At 36.6% G+C, this 25,624-nt stretch overlaps 1 protein-coding gene across 3 annotated transcripts in view; it reads left to right on the top strand.

Moving 5' to 3' along the window:
- The window catches only part of FSTL5 (follistatin like 5), a 656,124-nt gene that overhangs the window by 167,733 nt on the left and 462,767 nt on the right, over positions 1-25,624 (top strand). For all 3 annotated transcript variants that reach the window (XM_065877718.1, XM_065877721.1, XM_065877719.1), the window contains exon 3: positions 23,663-23,911. In XM_065877718.1, coding sequence (XP_065733790.1) covers positions 23,663-23,911 — 249 coding nt within the window. The remainder of the gene's footprint in view (positions 1-23,662; positions 23,912-25,624) is intronic.

Raw genomic sequence — 25,624 nt, 5'->3', positions numbered from 1 at the left:
CTGGATAAAAGTTGACTACAAGGAAAATGACATAGGGCAAAAATGACTGAGAATCAAGGCAATGGAGACACATGCAAAGGAAGAGGTAGAATGTGATACACAGAAGCTTGAAAAAAGTCCTCACCTTCTCCAGAAGAATTCCATGAACAGTCCTGCCAAATGTCCAAACTCTAATTACCTCTTCCTGGTGATTAAGGAAATGGCTCTGACTCTGCAGCCCTAGATATCAATCAGAGTTTTCATAAGAGAGATTCATTCAATAACACCAACTTCCTTAGGTCTATGAGGACAGCCATTGGTAAGATGATGGATATGAAGCAGTATAGGATGGCCTTTGCAGGAAGACATTACGGTATGGTTGACCTTGTTGAGGAAAGGCAGAGGGTTCTGCACCATTGATGCTGTATACCTGAGAACAGAGAAAGAACTGGAAGCAAAGATTATCTGGGAATCAAAATTGAGAGAAATAACAGGTTTCCATAGTTTTCTCTCCCTACTGTCTTAATGTTCTCATTCTTCTCTTTATAACCCTTTACAAATGCCCTTCATTTGTAAAAACTGGAACTCCTTTGCTAAACAGAATAAGTAGGAGCTGAAGGAGTTCTTACTTCTATTACTCGATACATTGACAATGTGGACAGGAAATTTCCTACAAGAGAAGAAATACGGTCATGAGATCCAAAGATAAATTTCTGACCATATTTGGTTTAAGAATGTTTTACACATAATGATTATTTTATGTAATATCATCAATATGGCTTATACTATTGAATCATTGATGGTTAAGTAAAAGTTCATGGGTTAACTTGGCAGCCTATCATGGTAAGTGTTGTTTCAGTAAGCATCAAATATCACATAAACTCGGGGATATAACTTTGACAACTGCCTACATTTTGGGTTGAATTTTAGGGTAAAATAACGTAACCGCAATAACAGCAGCAATAATAATGTTAATAATACATAACATTAATGTTGCACTTATCTGATAGGGACTATTTCATGGGCTTTATAGGTATTAATTTACAATAATTCAATTAGATCATTTCCATTACCACCTCCATTTTACTGATGAGAAAACAAAGCAAAAAGAAACCAAGAAAATTTCCAAGATTACAAGAACAAGTTACTGATGCAGCCAAGTTTCAAACCCAGGCAGTAGGACTCCAGGTCCAAGGCTCCCAACCACTAGTGAAAAAAATGAGCCTTTTTAAAATAGACACTTCTTTAATGTCTGAGGGTGAAGGTGTTCCCAAGTCCTCTTGAAAAACTGCTTAAGTCCAAGTCCAGATATTTCCAATTGTCCCTTCTCCATATACTTTTATTTTTTTTGTAATACATTCACTCATAGCTTCACCTATCATCTTATATAGATGGTTGTCAAATTCAGATTCCTACTAAGATCAAGTTTCCATTTCCAGTTGCCTATAATACTTATCTCCTATATATTCCACCAGAATTGTACAAATCAATAGGAATGACATCCAGGCAGAATCACATAATTTTTAATAGTTCAAACAGACATGAGCTTGAAGCTTGGTGCTTTCACTCACAGTTGTGTGACCTAGGACATGATAAGTAACCATTCTGAGTTAGTTTCTTCTCTGTTCGTAAAACAGGAAGCACATGGCGATTATTTCCTAGGATTGTTACAGAGGAGGAAAAATGCTTAGGAAAATGTTTTAGTCAGTATACATAAATGGTCGTTATTAGAAGGGAAACTTGGTTTGAGATGTTTTCTTATTTCTTTTCTACTTCAGAGCTACCACTCAAAGAACTAAATATATAGAAAAAGCTATATTGTACTGCTTCTTATGTAATTTTTGAAAATACATGGTAATTAATTGTTTAAAAGTAAAACTGTTTAAGAAGAGATACAGTAGGTTTTGCTAGTTGTCCTTTGTTGGGACCGTAATAATGATGGGTTTACCAGCTTAGGGAAATTATCACTCTGAAATAACAGCTAAGGAAAATGAGAGCAGGGTCAAGTTTTTTGGAACATAGAATATTGCTTTTTTGTCTTCCCATGCTTTTCCTTTTCCAACCCATTTCCACCTGTCAAAAGCCTAACCAATTTTTAAAAATCCCTGATAAAATCTGAGTTTATTAGGAAGCTTGTATTACTTTCCCTCTAAAGAACAATCTCTCTTCTCTAAAATTTCATATCACTTTGTCTCCCATGTGACAAGGTTTTTTTTTACCTTTTAAAGGATTTATGTTTTAGTTATATCATAGCCCTACTAAAATATAAGGCCCTTGTAAGTCTAAGCATCTTAGTATACTGTTCAGTACTTAGGGCATTACCTTCATGTAGAGAGTTCTATAATACAGCCTCTACACCCAAGAAGGAGGAGATGGGCAGAGGGAACAAGCAGTGATAGTCACCAAGTTATTAACACCATAAAATGTCAGTCCAGTGGGATCCTGTGGCCCTGGAACCTGAAACAAATGAGAGAAACCCTGGGAAAAGAGCATCGGTGCCAGATCTGCTTGCACAGTAGGGAGAGAGAGGATCCAGGTCATAAAGTAACTTCTAAGTTTACAAAGAACCTGACATATCTGTCTGCCAACAATGTGAAACAGAAAAACAGTATTACTATCTAATCAAATTATATGTGATATAAAGATGTGTATGCAGAAGATTATCATATGTAAATTAAATAAAAGGAAACATGTATGTATTGTAGTGTAATGTTATGTTTTGTTGTATAACTTGTAGAGAGTTTATCAATGGTTTGAAATGACAAAGCCAGTGATGAGAAGAACACCAAAACCAAAATATTCAGGAGGCTAAGAACATGATGCAATTAACTAACAAAATTAATAAAATAATCCTTAAAAACGACTGAAAAACTTTTGCTTTGGTTAAGTGATGAATTTTAAAATATCGGTTTCCTTTTTTGGAAAAGGGAAGATTCCAAATATGTAGAAGTCATAAGTATGGAATAAGTTTTAAAAAACAAATTGATTTTTCAAAAATGAAAAATAATAAACAGAGTGATATGGGGCAAAACCAAAATATTTACAGAGTAGAGATAAATCAGTAAGACCAAAGACATAGATATCACCGTGGGACTTATGCTAAATGGGATTTTAAATACTAATACATTAACCATTTTAATACTGTAAGTATTTTTATCGTTAGGGTAATTATTTTTAAGATATTTAAATCATATTTCTGCTATGTAGAGCTTAATTTTCAGACACATGAAAACAGCAGCGCCAAGTATCAGAGCTTATGAACATAAAGGAGATAATAAACAGTATTTTGAAAAAAAAAGATTTAAGATCTTGGCAATTTTACATTTAAAAAGTCTCCTGTTACTAGGGTGGATGGAAAGAGAATTTCTTATTTTCATAAATATTAGAGAAAAGTCAAGATATTGTCATTTCAGCTGAACAGACTATGTTGGACTTAACTCCTTGACTATAAGTGATGTTAAAGTACAAAACAATTTACCAGGCAAGAGTTTAGGAAACTTTGCCTTGTTTCCCCTATTTGTACCCTGTTCCTTGTACCCTGCGAGCAGTACTTTCTTCTGAGTTGCTTCTCATCCATTCAAATCCTTCCACCACATGGAACATGGAGGAACATTACTCTGAATAGTGCCATAATCTTATAGCTCCACTCTTCCTTGTGAGATGGCTGAGTATTGGTGAAACACAGCATGACTTTGCAGATTAGTCCAGTTAAAGGTATTTGGTTTCCACCCTCAGTTGTGTCACTTTAATCCACAGCCAATTATTTATTGTTCTTGTGCTTACTGTTGTTATTATTATTCAAGAATATTAGTTAAGAATTCCTTTGACTGCTGACAAGGCTATTCACACAATTATCTTTATTTATAACCACCTTTGACTCCTTCATGTTCAAAGCTACACTTTTTGCCCCCTCCCTTTTTAATTCATTTCATGTTGCTCCAAAAATTGATTTTCTTATAGTTCTCTCCTTGTTCTGACAGGTTATTTTTACCTAGACTAGAGTGGTAGCTTCCTAACTCCTGTTGTTTCTTTTCTAGAGTCTACAGACACTCCTTAAACGTAGTAACTTCCACAACCTCAGTAACATAACCTTAGTATAGCCTTCAGGACGTCTATTATCATTTCCCTAATTTGTTAACCACATTTTCCAACAATCTCAGCCATAATCACAACACTTTGGCAGCACTCAATCACTTTGCACGTAAATTCACACTTTTGCCCCAAGTCTCCTCTCACGATTCTCTTCTCTACATGACTAATTCCTGTACAGTGCCAGCTTGTTCTCCTCTGGAATGCCTTCCAGAACCTTACTAGACTGGGATAAGTGGTCTTTTGTTATGGTGGTAAAATAATACGTTTCAGGTAGCATTCTATTATCCGTATTTGCTGGCTTACAGAATTTTAAAAAGAAATTAACTTCAGCGTGGGGCTCTGGTTTCACTAAGAAAAGGGGCAGAAGTAAAAAGACACACCTACAATGATCCACCTAGTTCATTTCTTGGCAAGTGAGTATCACATCTTCTACGGAGACTTATGCTTGTGTTACAGGATAAGTGGATGTCTTAAAGCTGTCCGCAAGAAAGCAGTAGCCTAACCTAAATTATTAAATGTCCCTAAGCATATACATGCATGCATACACACTCTGTAACTCCATAACCATTAGATTTCTGAAAAATAACATTTGACTGACTGGGAGTTTGTCAGTCAGAAACTTAATATGATTTGTTCATTTGAAGACAAGAGCATGAATAAACTTAACCTTTGTCCAGTTTAATCAATGGATTGAATTTGTGTCTGTTACTTCAGGGAAGGTAAGTCAATGAAAAGCTGAAAAAACCTGCTTTTATTCCAGACACCTAAGCTGGGGGAATGGAGAGGATTCAGAGAATGAGTAAAGTTTTTGGATAAATTAGACATGAAATAGTTTTAAACCACAGATGGTGGAGGACAGAAATGGGAGTTTGAAGGAAATGAGTTGATGAGCCTAGAGAGAGTGCTTTTTGTCCTAATTTTTCTTTTTAATGTTCAAAGAACTTGAGTGACCATGAGAATAAAAACCCAGAATTTTATCAAGAATGAACTGTGTGATCTGAACCTGAGGTCAATATATTTATCTCCCATGCCTTGCTATTTCAGTTTACACTCTGAAACATAGGCCTAAACCCTCAAAAGTGAAAGAAAAAGCCTCAAAAATGACTGAGATTGAAGTTTTATAATTTATTTATAGAAGTATGGTGTTTCAGATACGGTAATAATTTGATTCTTAGGAAATATATAAAGGTCTCTTTTTTGCAAATAGTAGATGCTTAAGTTGGTTGATGGTGGTGAAGGCTGTATGTTTTTGGAAGGAGGGGATATGTAGGAACTCTACACCTTACTTTTTTGTTTTCCAATTTTTTGTGGAAAAATGCATATAACATAAAATCTATCTTAACTGTTTTATGTGTACAGTTCAGTGGCATTAAGTACATTCATAGCTGTTGTGCAACCATCACCACCATCCATCTCCAGAAATCTTTTCATCTTACAAAACTGAAACTCTATACCTATTAAACAATAATTCCCTATTCCCCTCTCCCCAGTCCCTGTCAAACTACCATTCTACTTTATGATTTTGTATGATTTTGATTATTCTAAGTAGCCCATATAAGTGGAATCATACCGTATTTGTCTTTTCTGTGCCTGGTTTATGAAACTTTCTGTACTTTCCACTCAATTTTGCTGTGAACCTAAAAATTCTCCCAAAAAACCCCATTAAGTCCCTTAATTGAAAGCATAAAATCAAGTCATTGGGCTTCCCTGGTGGCGCAGTGGTTGAGAGTCTGCCTGCCGATGCAGGGGACACGGGTTCATGCCCCAGGCCGGGAGGATCTCACACGCCATGGAGCAGCTGGGCCCATGAGCCATGGCCGCTGGGCCTGCACATCCGGAGCCTGTGCTCTGCGGCGGGAGAGGCCACAGCAGTGAGAGGCCCGTGTACTGCAAAAACAAAAACAAAACAAAAAAAAAAACAAAAAAAAAATCAAGTCATTAAAAACCATTTGATTTCCATTCTCTACCTCTGCATCTTTATTCCTGTCCTGGCCCTAGGTTCTTCAGAATCTTTTTTTTTTTTTAGATTCCATATATATGTGTTAGCATAAGGTATTTGTTTTTCTCTTTCTGACGTACTTCGCTCTATATGACAGACTCTAGTTCCATCCACCTCACTACAAATAACTCAATTTCATTTCTTTTTATGGGTGAGTAATATTCCATTGCATATATGTGCCATTTCTTCTTTATCCATTCATCTGTCGATGAACACTTAGGTTGCTTCCATGTCCTGGCTATTGTAAATAGAGCTGCAATGAACACTGTGGTACATGACTCTTTTTGAATTATGGTTTTCTCAGGGTATATGCCCAGTAGGAGGATTGCTGGGTTGTATGGTAATTCTACTTTTAGTTTTTTAAGGAACCTCCGTACTGTTCTCCATAGCGGCTGTATCAATTTACATCCCCACCAACAGTGCAAGAGGGTTCCCTTTTCTCCACACCCTCTGCAGCATTTATTGTTTGTAGATTTTTGGATGATGGGCATTCTGACTGGTGTGAGGTGATACCTCATTGTGTTTTTTATTTGCATTTCTCTAATGATTAGTGATGTTGAGCATCCTTTCATGTGTTTGTTGGCAATCTATATATCTTCCTTGGAGAAATGTCTACTTAGGTCTTCTGCCCAGTTTTGGGTTGTTTGTTTGTTGTTTTGATATTGAGCTGCACTAGTGCTTATATATTTTGGAAATTAATCCTTTGTCAGTTGCTTTGTTTGCAAATATTTTCTCGCATTCTGAGGGTTGTCTTTTTGTCTTGTTTATGGTCCCTTTGCTGTGCAAAAGCTTTTAAGTTTCATTAGGTCCCATTTGTTTATTTTTGTTTTTATTTCCATTTCTCTAGGGGGTAGGTCAATGAAGGATCTTGCTTTGATTTATGCCATAGAGTGTTCTGCCTATGTTCTCCTCTAAGAGTTTTATAGTGTCTGGCCTTACATTTAGGTCTTTAATCCATTTTGAGTTTATTTTTGTGTATGGTGTTAGGGAGTGTTCTAATTTCATCCTGTTACATCTAGCTGTTCAGTTTTCACATTACCACTTATTGAAGAGGCTTTCTTTTCTCCGTTATATATTCTTGCCTCCTTCGTGAAAGATAAGGTGACCATAGGTGTGTGGATTTATCTCTGGGATTTCTATCCTGTTCCATTGATCTCTATTTCTGTTTTTGTGCCAGTACCATACTGTCTTGATTACTGTAGCTTTATAGTATAGTCTGAAGTCAGGGAGCTTGATTCCTCATGCTCTGTTTTTCTTTCTCAAGATTGCTTTGGTTGTCCGGGGTTCTTGTGTTTCCATACAAATTGTGAAATTTTTTTTTTTAGTTCTGTGAAAAATGCCATTGGTAGTTTGTTAGGGATTGCATTGAATCTGTAGATTGCTTTGAGTAGTATGGTCATTTTCACAATCTTGATTCTTCCAATCCAGGAACATGGGATATCTCTCCATCTGTTTGTATCGTCTTTGATTTCTTTCATTTGTGTCTTATAGTTTTCTGCATACAGGTCTTTTATCTCCTTAGGTAGGTTTATTCCTAGGTATTTTATTCTTTTCGTTGCAGTAGTAAATGGGAGTGTTTCCTTAATTTCTCTTCCAGATTTTTCATCATTAGTGTATAAGAATGCAAGAGATTTCTGTGCATTAATTTTGTATCCTGCAACCTTACCAAATTCATTGATTAGCTCTAATAGTTTTCTGGTAGCATCTTTAGGATTCTCTATGTATAGTATCATGTCATCTGCAAACACTGACAGCTTTACTTCTTCTTTTCTTATTTGGATTCCTTTTATTTCTTTTTCTTCTCTGATTGCCGTGGCTAAAACTTCCTAAGCTATGTTGAATAATAGTGGTGAGAGTGGGCACCCTCATCTTTTTCCTCATCTTAGAGCAAATATGTTCAGCTTTTCACCGTTGAGAATGATGTTGGCTGTGGGTTTGTCATGTAAGGTCTTAATTTTGTTGAGGTGGGTTCCCTCTATGCCTACTTTCTGGAGAGTTTTTATCATAAATGAGTGTTGAAATTTGTCGAAAGCTTTTTCTGAATCTATTGAGATTATTATATGGTTTTCATCCATCAATTTGTTAATATGGTTTATCACTTTGATGAATTTGCATATATTGAAGAGTCCTTGCATTCCTGGGATAAACCCCACTTGCTCATGGTGTATGATCCTTTTAGTGTGCTGTTGGATTCTGACTGCTAGAATTTTGTTGAGAATTTTTGCATCTATGTTCATCAGTGATATTGGCCTGTAGTTTTCTTTTTTTAATGACATCTTTGTCTCATTTTGGTATCGGGTGATTGTGGCCTCATAGAATGAGTTTGGGAGTGTTCCTCCCTCTGCTATATTTTGGAAGAGATTGAGAAGGATTGTTGTTAGCTCTTATGTAAATGTTTGATAGATATCTCCTGTGAACTTCTCTGGTCCTGGGCTTTTGTTTGTTGGAAGATTTTTAATCACAGTTTCAATTTCAGTGCTTGTGATTGGTCTGTTCATATTATCTCTTCTTTCCTGGTTCAGTCTTGGAAGTTTGTACTTTTCTAAGAATTTGCTCATTTCTTCCAGGTTGTCCATTTTATTGGCATATAATTACTTGCAGTAGTCTCTCATGATCCTATGTATTTCTGCAGTGTCAGTTGTTACTTCTTTTCATTTCTAATTTTGTTGATTTGAGTCTTCTCCCTTTTTCTTGATGAGTCTGGCTAATTGTTTATCAATTTCTTTTTATCTTCCCAAAGAAGCAGCTATTAGTTTTATTGATCTTTGCTGCTGTTTCCTTTATTTCTTTTTCATTTATTTCTGATCTGATCTTTATGATTTCTTTCCTTCTGCTAACTTTGGGATTTTTTTGTTCTCCTTTCTCTAACTGTTTAGGTTTTAGGTTAGGGTTTTTTTTTTTTTTTTTGTGGTACACGGGCCTCTCACTGCTGTGGCCTCTCCCGTTGTGGAGCACAGGCTCCGGACGCACAGGCTCAGCGGCCATGACTCACGGGCCCAGCCACTCTGCGGCATGTGCGATCTTCCTGGACCGAGGCACGAACCCGTGTCCCCTGCATCAGCAGGTGGACTCTCACACTGCGCCACCAGGGAAGCCCTAGGTTAGGTTTTTTATTTGAGATTTGTCTTGCTCCTTGAGGTAGGATTGTGTTACTATGAACTTGCCTCTTAGAACTGTTTTGCTGCAACCCATAGATTTGGGGTCATCGTGTTTTCATTGTCATTTGTTTCTAGGGATTTACTGATTTCCTATTTGGTTTCTTCAGTGATCACTTGGTTATTTAGTAGTGTGTTTTTTAGCCTCCATGTGTTTGTATTTTTTACAGGTTTTTTTTCCTGTAATTGATAGCTAGTCTCATAGTGTTGTAGTTAGAAAAGAGACTTGATATGATTTCAATTTTCTTACATTTACCAAAGCTTGCATTGTGACCCAAGATATGATCTGTCCTGGAGAATGTTTCACGAGCACTTGAGAAGAAAATTTATTCTGTTGTTTTTGGATGGAATGTCCTGTAAATAACAATTAAGTCCATCAGGTCTGATGTGTCATTTTAAGCTTGTGTTTCCTTATTTATTTTCACTTTAGATGATCTGTCCATTGGTGAACGTGGGGTGTTAAAATCCCCTACTATGATTGTGTTACTGTTGATTTCCCCTTTTACGGCTAATAGCATTTGCCTTATGTATTGAAGTCCTCCTACGTTGGGTGTATATTTACAATTGTTATATATTCTTCTTTGATTGATTCCTTGATGATTATGTAGTGTCCTTCTTTGTCTCTTGTAATAGTCTTTATTTTAAAGTGTATTTTGTCTGATTATTGATACTCCAGCTTTCTTTTGATTTCCATTTACATGGAATATCTTTTTCCACCCCCTCATTTTCAGTCTGTATGTGTCCCTAGGTCTGAAGTGTGTCTCTTGTAGACAGCATGTGTACAGGTCTTGTTGTTGTATCCATTCAGCTAGTCTATATCTTTTGGTTGGAGCATTTAATCCATTTACATTTAAGGTAATTATCGATGTGTATGTTCTTGTTACCATTTTGTTAATTATTTTGGGTTTGTTATTGTAGGTCTTTTCCTTTTCTTGTATTTCCTGCCTAGAGAGGTTCCTTTAGCATTTGTTGTATGCTGCTTTAGTGGTGCTAAATTCTCTTAGCTTTTGCTTGTCTTTAAATGTTTTAATTTTTCCATTGGATTGGAATGAGATCCTTGCTGGGTAGAGGAATCTTGGTTGCAGGTTTTCCCCTTTCAGCCCTTTGAATATGTCCTGCCCCTCCCTTCTTTCTTGCAGAGTTTCTGCTGAAATCTCAGCTGTTAACCTTATGGGGTTTCCCTTGTATGTTATTTTTTGCTTTTCCCTTGCAGCTTTTACTATTTTTTTCTCAAAATTTAATTTTTGTTACTTTTATTAATATGTGTCTTGGCATATTTCTCCTTGGATTTGTCCTGTATGGGACTCACTGTACTTCCTGGACTTGACTATTCCCTTCCCTATATTAGGGAAGTTTTCAACTATAGTCTCTTCAAATATATTCTCAAACCTTTTCTTTTTCTCTTCTTCTCCTGTGACTCCTATAATTCAAATGTTGGTTCATTTAATGTTGTCCCAGTGGTCTCTGAGACTGTCCTCATTTCTTTTCATTCTTTTTTCTTTATTCTGTTCTGTGGCAGTTATTTTCAGTATTCTATCTTCCAGGTCACTTATCCATTCTTCTGCTTCAGTTATTCTGCTATTGATTCCTTCTAGAGTATTTTTAATTTCATTTATATGTGTTGTTCATCATTGCTTATTTGCTCTTTAGTTCTTCTAGGTCCTTGTTAAACATTTCTAGAATTTTCCCCATTCTACTTCTGAGATTTTGGATCATCTTTACTGTCATTACTCTGAATTCTTTTTCAGATAGACTGCCTACTTCCTGTTTATTTGTTTGGTCTGGTGGGTTTTCACTTTGCTCCTTCATCTGCTGCATATTTCTCTGTCTTCTCATTTTGTTTAACCTACAGTGTTTGGGGTCTCCTTTTTGCAGGCTGCAGGTTTGTATTTCCTGTTATTTTTGGTGTCTGTCACCAGTGCATGAGGTTGGTTCAGGGCTTGTACAGACTTCCTGGTGGGCGGGATTGGTGCCTGTGTTCTGGTGGATGGAGCTGGATTTGGTCCTCTGGTGGGCTGGGCCATGTCTGGTGGTGTGTTTTGGGGTGTCGGTGAGCTTAGTGTGACTTTAGGCAGGCTGTCTTCTAATGGGTGGGGTTGTGTTCTTGTCTTGCGAGTTGTTTGTCATGGGGCTTCCCGCACTGGGGTTTGCTGGCCGTTGGGTGGGGCTGGGTCTTAGTGTTGAGACAGAGATCTCTGGGAGAGCTCTCTCCAATTAATATTACATGGGGCTGAGAGGTCTCTGGTATTTCAATATCCTGGACTTGGCTTTTCCACTTCAAAGGCTCAGGCCCGACACCCAGCCAGAGCACCAAGACCCTGCCAGCCGCATGGCACAGAAGAAAGGAAGAAAAAGAAAAAAAGTTGAACAAACAGAACTCCAAAACAAATGGTAAAAGCAAAATTAAACAGACAAAATCACACATAGAAACATACACACACTCATAAAAGCAAAAACAAAAAATGAACAAACAGAACCCCAAGGCAAATGGTAAATGTAAAGCTAAGCTGACAAAATCTCACAAACACACACACACAATCACAAAAAGAGAAAAAAGAAAAAGAAAAAAAGGAAGAGAGCAACCAAACCAATAAACAAACCCACCAATGAAAACAACAACTAAAATCCACACTAAGATAGACATAAAACCCAAAACAGATAAAACACAGAAAGCAAACCCCAAGTCTACAGTTGCTCCCAAAGTCCACCACCTCAAATTTGGGAATATTTCTTGTCTATTCAGGTATTTCACAGATGCAGGGTTAATCAAACCACTTGTGGGGATTTAATCTGCTGCTCCTGAGGCTGCTGGGAGACATTTTCCTTTCTCTTCTTTGTTCGCACAGCTCCTGGGGTTCAGCTTTGGTTTTGGCCCGGTCTCTGTGTGTAGGCTGCCCTAATGCATCTGTTCCCTGCTCAGACAGGAGGTGGTTAAAGCAGTGGCTGATTAGAGCTCTGTTGCTCACTCAGGCTGGGGGGAGGGAGGGGCACGGTAGTCACATTTGGACTGTGGGGAGAACCTGAGGCGGCAGAGGCCAGCGTGACATTGCCCCAGCCTGAGGCATGCCATGTGTTCTCCCAGAGTAGTTGTCTCTGGATCAAGGGACCCTGGCAGTGGCGGGCTGCACAGCCTCCCTGGGGGGTGTGGGTAGTAACCTGGGCTTGCACACAGGATTATTGGTGGCGGCAGCAGCAGCAGTAGTGGTCTGTGCCCATCTCTGGGGTCCGACATGATAGCTGCAGCTTGCGCCCATCTCTGGAGCTCACTTAGGCAGCACTCTGCTATCTTTGGCACATGGAGCAGGAAGCCTCTCTCCTCGCTCACCCGGAAACCATGGTCTCTTGCCTCTCCAGCAGGTAAACCGTTTCCCAGACTCCCTCCTGGCTAGCCTTGGCGCACTAGCCCCCTTCAGGCTGCATTCACGCCGCCAACCCCAGTCCTCTCCCTGGGATCCAACCTCCGAAGCCCGAGCCTCACCTCCCAGCCCCATCCGTCCCGGCGGGTGAGCAGACAAGCCTTTTGGCTGGTGAGTGCCGGTCGGCACCGATCCTCTGTGCGGGAATGTCTCTGCTTTGCCCTGCATACCCCCGTTGCTGCGCTTTCTTCTGTGGCTCTGAAGCTTCCCCACCACCACCCGCAGTCTCTGCCAGTGAAGGGGCTCCTAGTGTGTGGAAACCTTTCCTCCTTCACGGCTCCCTCCCACTGGTGCAGGTCCCGTCCCTACTCTTTTGTCTCTGTTTATTCTTTTTTCTTTTGCCCTACCCAGGTACATGGGGAGTTTCTTGCCTTTTGGGAGGTCTGAGGTCTTCTGCCAGTGTTCAGTAGGTGTTCTGTAGGAGTTGTTCCACATGTAGATGTAGTTTTGATGTATTTGTGGGTAGGAAGGTGATCTCCACGTCTCACTCCTCCACCATCTTGAAGGTCTCTGATGCTATTTCTAGAGTACATAAATATTGTTTAAAGTAGAGAATTATGAGTATATGATTGTTTCCTGCAGGTGAAGTTTACCTATTAGGCACTCTAGAGAAAGATTCCTAAATATATTCTCAAGCATTACCTTTTATTAGAAACTGTTTTGCCAAGCACTCTTAAATGAAAGGATTTTTTTCAGATGAGAGTGAATCTAAAGATGGTTTACCAGTTTCCTTTTATCTTACCATTTAAACATCTGACCCAAGGAGATTGCAGCCCAGCTGAGGTCAGTCCAGTAGGTAATGGAAATGCAAAGACTGTAATCCTATTCTCTTCCCCAAAATCTGTTGTTCTTTTTAACAAATCAAAGTTAACATAATACTTACATTTTGTATCAAAACATTATACATTTTTATGAGAAAATTAACACCTCAAATAACTTGGCACTCTAATTAATTTTGCTTATGTTCCACTGTTATCATTAGAGGTAGTTAGCTCATCAAAATCTGGTTCTTTCTTCCCTCTGATGTTACTGTTTTATATCCAACATCAATCTTTAATTCATACCTTGTCTATTCCATATATCAGCCTTCTGAACTCCTAACCCATTCCTGGAACATAAACCTCAACCATGACATGATATAATACTTGTGAGGTCTTACCTGATATTACTCATCTCATGCTCCTTTGTGCTCCTAAATATGTCCCTAAATTTTTAACTCTCTCCCTGGGCCCAAGGCCTGCCTCATGCCCTTTTTAAGCCACTAGGAAAAGTATCAGTGACTGCTCTTTTGATCTATTCTATAGTATCTAGTATAGTACCTTGCACATAAAAATAATACATTTTATTAAAGGTTATTTTAAATTAGATCCACTCTATATGAAGTACCTATTTGATAAAGTATATATACATAAACCACTTGAAGAGAATTGCATCATCATTGAGAATCTGAGAAGACTATCTTTAGAATTATATAGAATGATTTTGCTTTATGACTTGGTGTCTTTCATCTTTTGTTTCAGTTCTTTGTTTATTTTAAATCTGAGGAATCTTTGTAATGCCCTGAAGGCATAGAAGTTATAAAATAATGTGCTTGTTAAATATATAGCACTTTTGTGGGAACACATGTTATTTTATCAAGTTGCGAGATAGCAAGAGAGAAGTTCTTGATTAAAATTCATTTAGTGTGTTATCTGAGTATACTTAAAAGAAAGCTTTGACATGTTGATCAGATTAAATTGAGTTAATCTCAGCTGATACTTAAGTTCAGTGTTAGTCATGGATAATTACTGTCAGAAAGGATATGTTCTAGTTATTCATTTACATAATATGAGCTTTCTTTTGGATTGCATATGAATTAATTAAATTTCCTTTAATTGTAGCAGCTATATGCAACACACGGCTTCTAGCTAGTGTAAAATAGTTCATTTAACTTCTAGAAAATGGCTTATTGGCCATTCTAATACAAATCTCTGAACTGGAGTACAAGCAAAATGAGGAAAAATTGAAGAAGAGAGAATCAAGGAAAGATACTCATTGACATAAATATACCATAAATGACCTCATTTTATAGCAAAACATTCCTTCTTTTTCAGAAATTGTACTGATTTGGTTAGCCACCTCAGTTTGTGACCAAAACGTAAAATAATCTCTTGACCCAGTTGACCTTAAACTCATTCTTAGATAATAAAAAAATAAAATAAAATACTCCATTCATAAATTTTAAACTATTTATAGCCAGAAACTAGTTGTTAGTAAGATATTAAGGAAATAAGGAAAATATAAGATATAAAACTGTACAAAATACAGCTATATGAGTCAAATCCCTGTGCTATAATGGCAGCCCCATTTTGGACCCTATAAACATAAGATAACAATAGGCATAAGTAGAAAAATGAAGAAAAAGATTTTCCAAAATGAAATCAGTCATTATTTTACAGTTGTAATTGACACAATTATGGAATTTCTTTTATTAATATATTGAACACTAAAAAAGCAATTATGTAAAAGTAGAAAAATTTGCCCAATATCATATCAATTAGCTAATCAATTGTGTTCATTTTTCCATATCCTTTCTTAGTTTCATTCAAATACTTGCTTGATTTTATCTGGTTTTAATCATGACATAAAGTTCTCACTTTTCCACTTAAGAATATTTCATAATTGTTTACCTAGTCTTTTTGTTTTTGTCGTATTTATTTTAATTAGCAATTAGGATTTCATTAAGTCAAAGGCCCAAAAGTTTGATACCAGAAACCAAAATAACATCATCACCTGGGAAATTAGAAATATAAATTTGGGGTTCAATCCTAGATCTACTGAGTCAGAAACTCTAGGGTAAAGTGAAGGCTGAATCTATGCTATAAAACTTCTGTAGGCCATTCTAAAGTGCCACACTTCAAGAAAAACTGCATTAAATATATTTTCCAAAATCTACTACATATTTCATAGTAATTATCAATTATTTAAAGTAACACTACATTGCAAAGCTTGATTCAATAAATTTTATTGTCTTTTTTCTTATTTTTTGTTCTAAATGTTTTAGAATGTTTCACAAAGATCATAATATGGTATCAAAGAGTGCAAGTAACTTTAAGTTGCTTTGAAGAACAGTTGTTCCAATTTTACAGTTCTATCAAAAATATAAATTAGGGGCTTCCCTGGTGGCGCAGTGGTTGAGAGTCTGCCTGCTGATGCAGGGGACGCGGGTTCGTGCCCCAGTCTGGGAGGATCCCACATGCCGCGGAGTGGCTGGGCCCGTGAGCCATGGCTGCTGAGCCTGTGCGTCCAGGGCCTGTGCTCTGCAACAGGAGAGGCCACAGCAGTGAGAGGCCCGCGTACTGCAAAAAAAAAAAAATTTTTTTTAAATAAATAAATAATTTAAAAAATTATACTGTTGATAGTCTTGGTCCTTTTTTTAATTTCAATTTTTCTAAATTCCACATGGAAATACATGCATTATATGAAAATCAAAATGCCTAATGGGTTTTATTTATAAAAACAAATTGATTATTTAAATACTTTTTTATTTGTATGTCTGTTCTTATGAAAATTAATTACTTTAAAAAGTAATGATAATAACTAACATTTAAATGGAGTTTTTCATGTGCCAAGACTTTTAATTGTGTTTTCAAATGAAGTATAAGTGATTTACAGTGTTATATTAGTCTCAGGTGTGCAGCACTGTGATTAGATATTTTTATAGGTTATACTACATTTAAAGTTATTATAGCATATTAGCTATATTCCGTGTGCTGTACATTGCATCCTGTATCTTATTTATTTTCTACCTAGTAGTGTGTACCTCTTACTCTCCTTCTCCTAACTTGCTTCCTTCTCCACCCCTCTCCACACTGATAACTACTAGTTTGTTCACTTGTCTATGAGTCTGTTTCTGTTTCTTTGTATTCATGAGTTTGTTTTATTTTTTAGATTCTACATATAAATGAAAGCATATAACATTCTTTTTTCTGTCTGACTTACTTCACTAAGCATAATACTCTTCAGGTCTATCCATGTTGCTGCAAATAGCAAAATGTTATTCTTTTTATGGCTGAGTAATATTCCATTGTGTATATACACCACGTCTTCTTTATCCATTCATCTGTTGATGGACACTGAGGTTGCTTCCATATCTTGGCTGTTGTAGTGTTGCTCTGAACACTGGGGTGCATGTGTCTTTTTGGACTAGTTTTTTTTCATTTTTCCTGGATATATACCCAGGAGTAGAATTGCTGGGGCAAACTATTATTCCTTTTTCTCCACATCTCACATTTATTATTTGTTGTGTCCTTGACAATAACCATTCTGGCAGGTGTGAGGTGATATCTCATTTTGGTTTTGATTTTCATTTTCCTCATGATTAGTGATGTTGAACATTTTTTCATGTTCTCTTGGCCATCTGTATGTCTTTGGAAAAATGTCTATCAGGTCTTCTGCCCATTTTTTAACTGGATTGTTTATTTTTTTGATATTGAGTTGCATGCAGTATTTATATATTTTGGATATTAATCCCTTATTAGCCATATCCTTTGCAAATATCTTCCATTCAGTTGGTGGTTGTTTCATTTTGTTGATGGTTTTCTTCGCTGTGAAAAAACTTTGACATTTAATTAGGTGCCATTTGTTTATTTTTGCTTTTGTTTCCCTTGCATGAGGAGAGAGATCTAAAAAGCTATTGCTAATATGTATGTGAAAGAGTGTGCTGACTTTTTTTGCCCTAGGAGTTTTATGGTTTCATATCTTACATTTAGGTCTTTAATCCATTTTGAGTTTATTTCTGTATAAGGTGAGAGAAAATGTTCTAATGCCATTCTTCTATATGTAGAGTTCCAATTTTCCATCACCAGGTATTGAAGAGACTGTATTTTCCCCATTATATATTTTTGCCTCCTTTGATATAGTTTAATTGACCACATGTGCATGAGTTTGTTTCTGGGCTCTCTGTTCTGTTCCATTGACCTATGTGTCTGTTTTTGTGCCAGTGCCACAGTGTTCTGATCACTTTAGTTTTGTAGTGTCTGAAGTCAGGTGGTGTGATACCTTCAGTCTTGTTCTTTTTTCTCAAGATTGCTTTGGCTATTTGGGGTCATTTGTGCTTCCACATAAATTTTAGGATTGTTTTTCTAGTTCTGTGAAAAAAGTCATGGGTATATTGATAAGGTTGCACTAAATTTGTTGATTGCTTTATGGACACTTCAACAGTATTAATTCTTCCAATACATGAACACAGGATATCTTTCAATTTCACTGTATCATCTTCAGTTTCCTTCATCATTGTCTCATAGTTTTCAGAGTGTAGGTCTTCACCTCCTTCCTTTAAGTTTATTCCTATGTATTTTATTCATTTTAATGCTATTGTAAATTGGACTACTTTCTTGCTTTGTCTTTTTGATAGTTTATTACTAGTGGATAAAAAGCAACAGATTTCTGTATATTTATCTTGTATCTTGCAGCTTTACTGTATTCATTTATTAGATCTAATAGTTTTTTGGTGGAGACCTTAGGATTTTCTATTATAGTATCCTATCCTCTGCAAATAGTGACAGTTTTGTGTCTTCCCTTTCACTTTGAATGCCTTTTCATTCTTTTTCTTGTTTGATTTCGGTGGCTAGGACTTCAAATAATATGTTAAATAGAAATGGTGAGAGTGGCTATCCTTGTCTTGATTCTTGTTCCTGATTTTAGAGGAAAAGCTTTCAGGTTTTAACAGTTGAGTATGATGCTAGCTGTGGGTTTGTCATAATGGCCTTCATTATGCTTAAGAAATATTTATTCTATACCACTTCGTTGAGAATTTTTAGGACGAATGTGTGTTGAATTTGATAAAAATTTTTTGTGTGTCTATCAAGATGATTATGTGCTTTTTATCCTTTGTATTTTTAATGTGATGTATCACATTGATTTGAAGTTATGAACGAAGCTTGCATCCTTGAAATAAATCCCACTTGATCATAGTGAATGATCCTTTTTATATATTGTTGAATTGAGTTTGTTTTTATTTTGTTGAGGATTTTTCAATCTATATTCTTCAGGAATATTGGCATGTAATTTTCATTTTGTTGTGGGATCAGGGTAATGGTGGCCTCCCAGACTGAATTTGGGAGTGTTCCCTCCTCTTCACTTTTTTGGAATAGTTTGAGAAAGATAGGTACTATTTTTTACATGTTCAGTAGAATTCTCCTGTGAAGCCATCCAGTCCTGGACTTACAGTTACCAGGAGTGTTTTGATTACTGATTCAATTTCAATTCTAATAATCAGTCTGTTCAGAGTATCTATTTCTTCTGATTCAGTCTTGAACAATCGTATGTTTCTAGGAAAGTATCCAATTCTAGGTTGTCCAATTTGTTGGCATATCATTGTTCATAAAATCTCTTATTATTGTATTTTTGTCATAACAGTTGTAATTTCTCCTCTTTCATTTTTTATTTTGTTTATGTGGGTCCTCTTTTTTTTTTTTTTCTTAATGAACCTAACTCAGTTTTGTTTATCTTTTTAAAAAAACAGCTTTGGTTTCATTGATCTTTTCTATTTTTTTGTCTCTACTTTTCTATGTGATCTTTATCACTTCCTTCCTTGTGCTGACTTTAGGCTTTATTTGTTCTTTTTTCTAATTCCTTTAAATGTAAGATATATATATATATAAAATCCAACTGTTATAATGTGTCATTTAAGGCCATTGTTTCCTTATCAATTTTCTATCTGGATAAAAGTATGGTGTTAAAATCCCCTACTATTACTGGATTATTGTCAATTTCTCCCATATTTATGCCCGTTAATTTTTGCTGTATATATTTAAACACTCCTATATTAGGTGCATTTATGTTTAAAAATGCTATATCCCTTTATTGTATTGATCTCTTTATCATAATATGATGTCCTTCTTTGTCTTTTATTATAGACTTTGTTTTAAAATCTACTTTAAAATAAAAAGCCTACCCAGCTTACTTTTGTTTCCATTTCCATGGAGTATCTTTTTCCATCCCACACCTTCAGTCTGTGTGTGTCTTTAGCTCTAAAGTGATTCTCTTGTAAGCAGCATATAGATGGGTCCTGTTTTTTGTTTGTTCGTTTTGTGTGTTTTAATCCAATCTACTACCCTATGTCTTCTGCTTGGAGCATTTAGTCCTTTGACATTTAAAGTGATTATTGATAGGTATGTACTTACTGCCATTTTGTTATTTGTTTACTGGCTTTTGTTTTTGTTTTAGTTTTTCTCTGTTTTCTTTGCTTTCCTTTTAGTCTTTTCTGTTTTTTGATGATTTTCTTCAGTGTTATATTTGTGTTTCCTTCTCTCTAGGTTTTGTATATCTATTGTAGGTTTTTGTTTTGCGGTTACCATAAAGTTCATATATGTTGACCTCTAAGTACACTTGCTTGATTTAACCTGATAGTCGTTTAAGTACAAAAAGTACAAACACGTTCTAAAACCTGTATATTTCTTACTCCCCCACCACATTTTATATTTTTGATTTCATATTTTACATCTTAATGTCTAACCCTTAACTGTTTATTGTACCTATAGTTGATTTTATAATTTTTGTCTTTTAACCTTTATACTAGATTATTAAAGAAATTGATCCACAGTCTTTACTATGTACTTGCCTTTTCTGGTGGGAATTTTTCCACCCTATAATTTCTTATTTCTTGTTGTAGCCTTTTATTTTCACTTAAAGAAGACTCTTGAACACTTCTTGTAAAATCAGTTTAATATTGATCAATTCTTCTAGCTTTTGTTTCTCTGAGAAGTTCTTTATATCTGCCTCAATTCTGAATGATAACCTTGCTGGGTAGAGTATCCTAGGTTTTTGCTTTCACCACTTTGCATATATCAGGCCATTCCATTCTGGCCTGAAAAGTTTCTGCAGAGAAATGAGCTGATAGCTTTTTGGGGGTTCCCTTCTGTGTGACTCTTTCTTTTTCTCTATGCCATTTATGATATGCCTTGGTGTGGGTCTCTTTGGGTTCATCTTGTTTGGGACCCTCTGTGCTTCTTGATCTGTATATTTCTTTCTTTCCTCAGGTTCAGGATGTTTTCAGCCATAATTACATCAAATACACTTTCCACCTTTTCCTCTCTCTCTTCTCCTTCTCAACACCTATAATGCCAATGTTAATACACTTGATATTGTCCCAGAGGTCTTTTAAACTACTCATTTAAAAAAACAAAATTTTTATTTTTGCTGCTCTGTTTGGGCAATTTCCATTATCTATCGTCCAGATCATTTATGTGTTTTTCTGTATACCTAGTCTGCTGTTAATTCCCTCTAGTGTGTTTTTTAATTTTAGTTATGGTTTTCTTCAGCTCTCACTGATTCTTTTTTATATTTTCTAGTTCTTTGTTAAAATTTGACTGTGTTCATCTATTTCCCACCCCCTCCCCAGTTCAGTTAGCATTCTTACTATTATTGCTTTGAACTCTATCAGGTAAATTATTTTCCTCTATTTCACTAGGGTTTTTTTCAGGGATTTTTTTTGTTCGTTTGTTTTTGCTGTTATTCTTTCATTTGAAATATATTCCTCTGTCTTCTCATTCTGTTTAACTTTCTTTTTCTCTATGAAACTAGGTGAAACAGTTGCCTATCCCAGGCTTGATGGCGTGTCCTTGTGTGGGAGTGTCCCTCTACACTCTGCATATGTTCATTCAGTGGCTCTGGTGGGAGAGCTGGATCTGAAGAGAGCACAGGCTGTGTCCTTCCCTTGGGTGTCCTGCTTTGGTGGGTGGTGGCACTGGTGTAGTTGGGCCACAACCAGAGCCAGGTGCAGAAGGTCAGGGCATCGTCTATGCTCAATAACCATTACTTCCCTATCTGGGGCAGGGATGAGGCTTGAGGAGCTAGAGCAAGAGCCCTGAGGTATTTGGCTTTCACTCAGGTGTGTTGGTAGTCTCCACCTTGATTTGGGATGCAACCAGGGCTTGAGTGCTTGGGCCTGCACTTCTGTGCTGGTTTCACTTTCCCCCCTGGTGTGCACACTGTCTTTAGAGGCTGGCTTGGTGCTGCAGAGGTAGTGTCACACCACTGAACTGACCCTGTCCACTCTCAAGTGTGCACAGGGACTCATGAGCTGGCAGTGTCTACCTCCATACTGGACAGAGGCTGTGCTGGGGTCTCAGCCTGCTCCATTCCCTCCAAATGTGTGCAGACTCATTGGCAATGACAGCCTCTGCCTTAGTGGGGAGCAGTGCCGGAGCAAGATGGGCTGGAGCAGGAGGCCATGCAGGCTGGATGTGTGCAGAGGATGTCCTGGCAGGCTGGCTAGAGCCCCAGGGAATTTCAGTCTTCTGCCTTCATGATGTGACTGGGAGTAAGTCTGTGTGTGTGCTCTTTTAAGAATGGAGTCTTGGGTTCTTACAGCCCTCTGGTAAGCCCCACTGGTTTTCAAACCAGCTAAGAGGACTCACCTTCCTGGTGTTGGACGCCCCAGGCTGGGGCACCTAATATGTAGCTTGAATCCCTTGCTCCCAGGGAGAATCTCCAAGCCTGTGATATTCATTCCTCTTCTGTGTCCCCTGCTAGGGTGTGGGTCCATGCCTGATCACTTTCCTCCCTTCCTATCAGATGCTCTGTGGATCTTTATTTATAGCCTTGGTGTAGAAGACCTGTTGTGTTAGTCCCAGGTCAATTTCAGTGAGTGTCACTCTACATGGATTTGTAGTTTGATGTGTTTGTGAAGGGAGTTGAGCCCAGCCTCCTTCTGCTCTGCCATCTTGATCTCTCCCTCATAAACCCTTTAATCTTGATAACCGTTTGAGGATACTATTAGTCCTATTTTACAGAAGAGGAAACTAAGTTATAGATGTGTTAGATACCCACCCAAGGTCCTGAAGTTTGTAACTGGTAGAGCTATGATTTAAACTCTGGATCAGAAACCGTGTTCTTAATCATTGTGATGCAGTCATGTAGGGAGATGGTTTTAAATCAACCAGCTGGAAATGTACACTAGGTATCTAATAAAATTACTGTAATTTAAGTTTATAACCTCTCAAACCTTTATTTTTTGCAGTATATAATTGTCACCAATGGTAAATATATATACACACACATTTATGAATGTGTAAATATATATTATTCCTTGAGATACATGTATATATATTTCTCTCTCTCTCTCTCTATATATATATATATATATATATGTGTGTGTGTGTGTGTGTGTGTGTGTGTGTGTGTGTGTGTTTACTGACATTTTTTACTTTTCAGTCAGATAATGTTCTCAAAGAAAAAAAGCCAGATTTACCTATAAAAGCCTGAGTATTGAAGTTGCTTAGTTGGGTTTTGGTACAAGACTGCTAGATCCACCTATACTTTTCTGATGCAAATGTAGATTGTTAGACTGAACAAGTAACAAGACAGACAAATTCTTCATGATTTGTTCATTTAGTCATGAAATTCGCCAGTAATTGCCAAGTGGCAAATGTCAAAACAAGAGAGGATCAGATGTTAGAACCCAGAAAGAAGTTTTCAAGACACTGTTTCTTATTCCTATTCTCTCCTATTTCCTACATTATATACATACATTTCTTTTCTCCTACCAGAATTCTGCTAATGTAAAGGTTGACATTTGTTAAACATTTGCTATGTGTCAAGGCTGTTCTTTCTGTGGACCAGTATATGTACTATTCCTTACAACTGTAGGAGATGATCTATACTATCAACCTCGTATTACAGATAGGACAACTTAGCACAGAGAAGCAACTTATCCAAGGACATAAAGCTAATAATTGGTAGAGAATTTGAGTTCAGGCATTTTAACTTTAGAGCCCTTGTCCTTAAGGACTGTAATACTCATTGGGTAGGGAGGTGAGAGCTCAAGGAGAAATGGGAAAGAAGGGGAGTATGTTAAGGGTATTTTGAAAAAGTTCACCTGCTGGTTCTAATACAAGTCCCTTCTCCACTGAGAACAACTGAACTCTGATTATATTATATTTCTGTTAGATTATGTTTTTCCTTTTCCCTTTAAACTTTGACATCACCATTTTATGTGGACATATGAATCCAAGTGATTTTCTATTCTTTGTCCTTAGGATTCCTGATTCAGGATGGCCCTTTGGGATCTTGTGAAAACAAATACTGTGGTTTGGGAAGGCACTGTGTTCTCAGCAGAGAGACAGGGCAAGCGGAATGTGCCTGCATGGACCTTTGCAATCGGCACTACAAACCTGTGTGTGGATCTGATGGAGAATTCTATGAAAACCACTGTGAGGTGCACAGAGCTGCTTGCCTGAAAAAACACAAGATTACCATTGTCCACAATGAAGACTGCTTCTTCAAAGGTAAATACAGGGTGAGCCTAAAGGGTCACCTTTCTCTATTTCTTCCGTCTTCTCAACTCGTGCCTTTAAGTGTAAACTCTAGCACCACTTTTTATAGCAAGTGTCTAAAAAAATAAAGAAAAAAAATGTGAGCTTAATGACACTTGTGAGCAGCAAGTGGATAGAAATTTACATGGATACAATTCTGAATCTCAATCATGAGAACAAAGCTGGCCAAAATATGACTCAGAATTTAATATAGCTTACAGCATTGCACCATATGGCTTCCCAATCATGGCAGTTTTCTTAGGGACACAGAGTGGCCAATTCAGTCAACAAGCCAATTCCACTCATTGAAATGTACCTGGAGTGAAATTGAGAGAAGAATGAATGCCAAGCCATGCTGTGAGAACATCTCATTTCTTCCTGATTAAAAATGATGCCTTCAGCTAGTACCACATAATTCAAATTATATGGAACCTGTAAATGCCCACTGAAATAACTATGAACTCATGCTAAACCCAATTAGTAAATCTGAGATGACAATAATTTAAAATTTAAAAGTTAGCAGTATTTACTACCATGGTGCTCAAAATCAGTGGTAACTGTTTATATGAAAAGTACTGCTGAATTAGTAATTTGACAAATTGTTTTAACATGCTGGATAAATAAATCATTAAACATCTTTAATGCCTTTGATTTATTTATAAACTTATTTCTTGTTTATTTATTTATGCTGGAAAGAATATTTTTTTATTAATAGTCGTAACACAGACTGAAATTCTAAAGTGTTAAGTATATAGAACTCCCATCATTCTAACAGGTCAGTGGTCAGCTTGGTTTCTAATCTTCAATTGGTTCTACATCCCTAGCTCTCAGAATGTTGCTGAAGTATTTTTACACTTAAAAGCTCATGTGATATTTTAATTCTTAGCTTAAATGTATGGTAACATACAATGTTGTTCATTTGCCCACCGATTGAGTTTTCTTTTTCAAACTTGGTGGAAGAAAGTGTTATTTTCAAGGCGATTTTAAAAAAGACACACAGCTTTTCAAATGAATTAAGATGGAAGGCTCTGTAGCCATTGTGGCTACTAGAAGCCCTTTGATATAAATGAGATAAATTACAAGAATAGTTTCTTTACCAGAGTGAATCTGTGTACCTTGATTACATGTATTGAAGAAATTGATGGCATTAGATTATTTTCTTTTACTGAAAGAATAACAGATGCTTTGGTTTCAAGTTCTGTTTCTTATCCTCTTCTATCTAATCTGTCTTATAAATAGCTAAAATTAACTGGATTAACACTGTGCTTTAATACTCATAAAATAATATTTTTCTGTCATTTTGACCTGAAATGGTATAGCGAAAATTTTACTATTCCATTGATATGTAGTATAATAAAACTATGTAAATAATATGCAATTAACTTAGAATTATATTCTAATATTGAGGTTTGGCCCAACTGATTGATTATATGGAAATATACGATAATTATCATGTGAGGAAAAAAATCTGGAGTATTTAATGTTCTGCTCTATTGCTGGAGGCTTAGGCATAATGCATTGCAGTATGCAAATCAACGTGGAAATAAATGAAGTGGATAGAGCGTGTAATGTTGCCTTCCTTATGAGTTACTTCATAAAACAGTGGTTTAAAAATCTTTTGTCCTTCAGACGTACTAAGCATACTTATTAGATCTATGATTGCTTCCAAAATACTTTGTCATCATA

This window comes from Phocoena phocoena, chromosome 5 (genome assembly GCF_963924675.1).
Source record: "Phocoena phocoena chromosome 5, mPhoPho1.1, whole genome shotgun sequence".
NCBI lineage: Eukaryota > Metazoa > Chordata > Mammalia > Artiodactyla > Phocoenidae > Phocoena > Phocoena phocoena.
This window is presented reverse-complemented; position numbering and strand designations above follow the sequence as displayed.